General features: G+C 46.9%; 1 protein-coding gene across 1 annotated transcript; it reads right to left on the reverse strand.

Annotated features, from left to right (window-relative positions):
• Positions 1–2,416: 2,416 nt before the first annotated feature.
• LOC124683840 (two-on-two hemoglobin-3-like) lies at positions 2,417–4,648 on the reverse strand. The gene is made up of 4 exons (XM_047218273.1): positions 4,506–4,648; positions 4,274–4,404; positions 2,948–3,092; positions 2,417–2,850 (listed from the first exon to the last, which is right to left on the reverse strand). Exons 1-4 carry the CDS (start codon positions 4,646–4,648, stop codon positions 2,754–2,756), a joined length of 516 nt encoding a protein of 171 aa, XP_047074229.1. The 3' UTR covers positions 2,417–2,753.
• Between the last annotated feature and the right edge of the window lie 1,590 nt (positions 4,649–6,238).

A 6,238-nucleotide genomic window follows, 5' to 3' on the forward strand; every position in this document is an offset into this window, starting at 1 on the left:
ATGGATCACTCAAAGTAGCAATACGAATTAGCGTACGAAGAAAAAAAGACACAAAGAGCTCATATGCTTCACATAATCTATTAGAGCGTTGTCAGCCACCGTGGATGAAGACAGCTCATACAACAGACAACATGTGATTGCGATCTAAATATCCTATGTTGATCCGTGGGAAGAAGGAGTGACCACATATTTATCCATAAAGCCGCTTTGCGGGCAGCCTGCAAGAAAGTAATAGGCTCGTGTTTATTAAAAAGAATATCATTTCAACGACTCTAAATTGCCCAATCATATAGTTTGCTAGATGGCATATACTATACCCTAGAATTGAAACAATTCAATGTTCAATTGTAGCAACGACGGTACATATTGGACTCACGCATGACAACCTTAGGAGATTTTTTTTCCTCCCAAAAGTGATGGTATACATACCAACAATGCTACATCTACAGGATTTCATCTACGGAAGCCTACGGGGTGACGTGGAAGAATGACATGGGGGTCATGGCCCTAAAATCACGGCATGTGAAAATCGGAAACAAACCAGGTGATTGCACATAATCCCGTAACATTTGCCCGTAGCAGAAATCCCGTAAATCTATCATTATTGGTATGCAACTATGCATACAGCCAGCGAGAGGTGAATGAAGCACCTGAGTAGAACGTTTCTTGTGTGGCAAGATGACCCGATATCCAGGTCTTCGTGGTCGTCGCTGAGTTGAGTCGTCAGCTCAACCCTTTCACTCCTGCCGGTCGTGCACGGCCAAGTTATCACCACTCACCATCAGCCATGACTAACCGGAGAAATATGAGCAATCGCGTATGTATGCCCCACAAAAAGATAGTGCGATTATTTTCAACGGAAAAAAAAATGCAACAGCGCAGTGGTAGCGGCAGCCAAAACATAACCTGTGTGAACCACACGAAAATGCTCGATCTATGCTATAAATGCGGACCTTCGAAGTGAGAAAAAGATATACACAGCTCGTCAGCTCGAGCTCGTCACAAGATAGCTAGTAAAGTCGGACAAAGTAAGCGCACACGATGGCGTCCTTCGCTAGAGCTTCCCGTTTCATGGTGCTCCTCCAGCCCGCGTTGTTCGTCGTATCCGTGGTCCTCTTGAGCAGCTCCGTGTGCCACGGAGCCGCCGACAGCATCAGTGGTTAGTATTTCCAAACTGTTCATTGCATCCTCTTCTCCCTTGAAACAAGTTCTTATTCAACAGTTCTATAATTGATTATGTGTGACTGAATAGCAATGGCTGCTTGTGTAATCTTTCCAGGCCCTGGTACTCTGGACCCTCACCGTGGTGCATGCATCGGAAGGTGCCCATCGCGAGGTGAACCCTACACCGGCGGTCGTCCTCCTTTCCCATACCGCAGAGTCCCTCCACCGAACAATGGAGGGATTGGGCGGCCTTGATGATGATGAATGTGCACCTTGCACTAGCAGTACAAGTTAATGCCACCTACTGTAAAATCGTCTTGTGTACTCTGAATAAAATTGCAAGTCTGGCCGGCCGTGGTATACATGTGTTCTTGTCTGATCACTGTGAGTATTCGGTTCAGAATCAATGAAGCGTACACAGTGTTAAGTCATGCAGTCATGCTACCTATCAACTTCAGTTTACAAGGGCAGCAAGGCGAGACTCGTTATTCTACTGTTGACAAAAGGGCATTAAGTTTTAAAGTTGAAGCTGTTAAACCGTGATTTAACTTTGTTGTGTGCATCTTTGAACAAATCGAACAGCCAAAAATTATCAAGGTCAACGCAGTCTAATAGTGAACCTAAAACCCTAAAATGATCAAGGTCAAGGCGGTAGAACACATTGGATATCTCGAGCTGAATTATTTTTTATCTATGCAGTTAGGCTACATGTTATGCGTTTTAAGACAGGATAAAAGGGAAAATATACAAAGTCTAGGAGTGGCAGATCAGCACGACTAGCAACGTCAAAAGGGCATTTAACCCTTTTGGTCTGGTTCTGTCCTTGCCAACATTCAGTTCTTGCCAGATCTACAATTGTTACACTCATTCCGCATGATCCAATCCACCTGCTTTCCGAAAGAAAAAGATATGTCGCTGAAAGGAAAAGGGTCACTTGCCGTGGCCAGGGGTTACACTGGGCACCACATTAAGATACACATCCCTTCTATATCGCTGGGAGAACTCAATAGACGGCACCAAGTTCTGTCCAGAGTCCACACACACAGAACATAGCCATGAATATCAAATATGGAAATTAAATATTCATTAGGCAAAGCCACACATGGGCTTAGGTTTGCAAACCAGAGACTATATGAGCACCAAAGACGGCAGGACAAACCGTAACGGCAAATAGTATGGAAGAATTACTTGTACAAATGATTTCTAGACTAAGATTGGATCACAATGTGTCAATGTCCCACGACGAAACACACATATAAGTCTAGGCTGATATTTGATGTGATCACCATTGTTTCATCTAGTATTGAATAGAGTAGCACGAGACCAATTACGGTACATAGCAGTGCTTCCTCAAAAGACAAGCAGACTACTTACGCTTAAACATGCAGTAGGAGCTGAGAAAGGCAAACAGAGAATACAACCCAGTAAGAAATTTTATCAGCTCTGAGTTGCTCTCTGCTAAAGGGTGGGTAGGCTATGCCCCTAAAACAGTCAGTGACATCGCAAAGATAGCTTTGATCATGTTGTACATGAGCATTCTATAGAAGAACGGGAGCTGAATCCATTATTCAACATGTAAGCTTGGACCATTACTCAGCTGGTTTGCTAGTTGCATGTTTGCAGGGTGGTGCTCCTTGGGCTTGCCTTGTCATCTCATTACCCGCAACTAGGAAGTATGCAGTATGCCTGGAATAGATAAGAAAATGTATGATCTTAGCCACTTCGAGAAATGCTGTGAAATGTTGGATGGATGGAATTGGTGGAAGAGTTCAGTAGTGTAGACCTGAAAAAATACATCATCTTCGCTTTTGTATCTGAGTTTATACTTTCAGTACTATCCAGAGCTTGCTGCATGTGGTGCAGCCATCGCTCTGCAGCTCGGTGGGTGACTGGGAATGGTCGATGTCGTCCTATCAAGGCAGGATGTCCTGCAAGCAGAACGAGACAGAAAAAATCTTAGATCAACTGGAATTTAGACAAATAAATATGATTTGCAAGTGTTTAGTGACAACGGGTAGGGTTCACATTGCTATTGGTTCTAATAAGTTACAAGAATGATGCATATTCTGAGAAAAGCAGAGAATGTGGATTACTACAGTAACATTGCAGAGCATAACAGTTAGCACGCCCAAATACACACGGGAAAAAAGTAAATCAAAATCGGCATTTATCGAGGAAAATTCATTTCTTCACACATTTTTTATGTGGATCAAATAGGAGAACAAACAAATATGAGAGCATTAGATGGTAAAATGAAACCTACTCGGCCTATACAAAGATAACAGATGCCCTGAACCGGAAATGCTACCCATATATGTTAAAACAGCAAGTGTCAATGTCAGATATAAAGCTAGACAACATATGCCACTGATAAAACTAGTAGTTCTCTAATAAAAAAACAGGTGATAATTCAAATCAACTGTATGACTATTCAGATGAATGATCAGTAGGCAGTCAATTGATGAGAGAACAGAGCACCAAATGATCACCGCATTGCTCCAAGGCATGAAGCCCTCTTTGATAACTATGGTGAAAGAACACAATAATCGGAAACCATGTATGCTGAAAGATGATCTGTAATCTAAACAAAAGGGGCTGAATTATACAGTCCACACATTGAGTATCTCACCTCAGAGTTAGGCAGTTTAGGTTCAAGATTACCGCTTCATCGTCAGTTTGAGGTTACAGGTACTGATAATTTAGTCTATAAATCAAAGCTACTATTGATGACGAGATAGCATTTCTGCACAGATTATTTGAAGGTCCAAACGATTCAGTGCAAGTATTATTTTGGTTGCAAGTGCTAAATTTGCAGGAAGAACTTGAGCAACTGAGCATGGATGATTGAGGTCTTAAATCAACCAATGGAAAGCAGAGTGTGTCTTCAACTGTAAAATATTGGCCGAGCAGTTAATCTAACAAAATTCGTCGTCCTAACTACAAACCCTCACGAATCAAACCAATACCACGCGAGATTCGTGGTCCCTTCTATCCTCCTTACCCACTGTTGTTATAGGCAACCCGTAACTTGTTCTTGGAACAAAAAGGAATCTACCACTTGAGATAAGCAGAGCTTTCCAGATGAGAGAGGCCGGGTCAATCGAGTTACCTCTCCTCTGGGAGAAGAGCGGCGGGCCGCCCATCCGCTGCACCAGGAACTCGTACTGGTTCTGGATCGCGTCCTCCTTCTTCGACCCCGAGAAGATCTCCCGGAACCACTCCTCCTCGTCCTCATACACCCTGTTTTTGTGTCCGTCGGTTTAACAACAGACGCAAATTCAGAAGAGACATCGGGGGAGGAGACAGATACAAGAGGGGACAGAAGGAATCTAGGAGCCGACCTGGTGTAGAAGTTGGTGGAGAGGTCGACGAAGGGCTGCGTGGTGCCGCCGAGCGCCTCGAAGACGTTGGCGTCGTCGATGGCGAAGGCGTCGGCGGCCGCCACGCCGCTCCACTCCGACGCCTTGTCCTGCAGCGACTGCATCCTGGCGGCCGGCGGCGCCTCGGTGGCTGCTCGCCTCGATTCCCCCGGCGGCGGCGGCGTTCAGTTGACTGGCACGGTTGGAAAGACGAGTGCGGGGTCAGGCGTGCGGCTCGGACGAATCGCACCTCCCTTTATACCCGCCACTCTCCGCCGGCGAATCGCGTGGCGAGCACGCGCCGTCGGGGGCTTGTGGGACCCGGATGACGGTGAATGAGAGCGGAGTATTGGTCGTGCATGTCGACATTGTGTTGTGTGGCACGCATGTCGTCGCCGTGGTAACGCTCGCTACCCACGGGATTAATTACGAGGCGAAGCCCACGGTTTGTACGCACGCACCTGGTTTGGGTTCAACCCAACTCTTTCGGACTATTCCTTCAAAAACAAAAACTCTTTCGGACTATATGTGGGCCGAAGGGTCCCATTCGGCAGGGACAGGCCTGCACTTGGGTGGTTCAAAAAGGGTTTTACTCTTCAAAATGGGCCAACTAATGAAATGATTTTTTTTCGTAGAACCTCGGGTACCACTAGAAAAAGACCATTTCGACGCACATGTTCGTGGACAGATTTCTCGCGGACTTGAAGATTCTGGCGCCTGCGCCTGTAGTTGTAACAGCGGAACGGATGTTAGCCCCAAAGTGGATTCCGCCTCCGGGGGGTTTCGCTAAGGTAAATGTTGACGCAGCCCTATCGAAGAACTCCTCGACTGGGGCGATCACGGCAGTGGTTCGAGGATCAGATGGACTGTTCCTTGGCGCCTCTTTGGTGGTGATCATAGGAGTGACAGATCCGGAGATGTTGGAAGCCATGGCATGTCGTGAAGGAATGGCTCTGGCAACAAACATTTCGCTTCGCAGGTTTATACCGGCTTCCGATTGTAGCAACGCTATTAGCAAGTATCGGAGGAGAGGGAATGGGATCATATGGGCATATCGTCCGAGAGATTAAGGCGCGCGTCATGGAGTTTCAGACGGTGCAGTTCGTCCATGAGGGAAGAAAGTTAAATGTTGATGCTCATGTTCTAGCTCGCAGTTCGATTTATCTAGAGTTAGGTAGACATGTTTGGTTCATTGATCCACCCCAGGGAGTTTGTAAGCAGCAAAATATCATTTAAATAAATGGGTGGTGAATTCTCAAAAAAAAAAAAACTAGAAAAAGACCAACCTTCGCGAAGGGAAAGTTGCGTCCCGCGAAGCGTACGAAAAACTGACGCGTGTCCGCCCCGCACGATCCCGTCCCACGCGACGCACTCCTCCAATCTCGCGCGCGGACGCACGCGAGTACGCGGCTAGCTAGGCTCATCCCGCGTGAGTCCAAGGATGAACTACTCACGCATCAGTCCGGAGGCGAGCATGGTGATGTAGAGCCCTCCAGTGATGATTCCCCTCTCCGGCAGGGTGCCAGAGGAGATCTTCTGAACCCCCCGAGTTAGGGTTGACGGCGGCGGCGTCTCTGGAACTGTTCTGGTATTTTTGGCTCTCGGTACTAGGGTTTTTAGGGACGAAGGAATAAATAGGCGAAGGGGCAGCGTCGGGGGAGCCAGGGGGCTCCCTCGCCACGTCTCGGCGCGGTAGTGGGGCCCCCCGCGCCGCC

This window comes from Lolium rigidum, chromosome 1, assembly GCF_022539505.1.
Source record: "Lolium rigidum isolate FL_2022 chromosome 1, APGP_CSIRO_Lrig_0.1, whole genome shotgun sequence".
NCBI classification, from domain to species: domain Eukaryota; kingdom Viridiplantae; phylum Streptophyta; class Magnoliopsida; order Poales; family Poaceae; genus Lolium; species Lolium rigidum.

What these genes read in the sequence shown, in the direction of transcription:
- LOC124683840 (XM_047218273.1), bottom strand. Translation starts at nt 4,648, where the DNA reads ATGCAGTCGCTGCAGGACAAGGCGTCGGAGTGGAGCGGCGTGGCGGCC. An exon ending in TCCACCAACTTCTACACCAG is followed by an intron (nt 4,405 to 4,505) that starts GTCGGCTCCTAG and finishes ACACAAAAACAG; the next exon opens with GGTGTATGAGGACGAGGAGG. An exon ending in AAGATGATGTATTTTTTCAG is followed by an intron (nt 2,851 to 2,947) that starts GTCTACACTACT and finishes TATCTATTCCAG; the next exon opens with GCATACTGCATACTTCCTAG.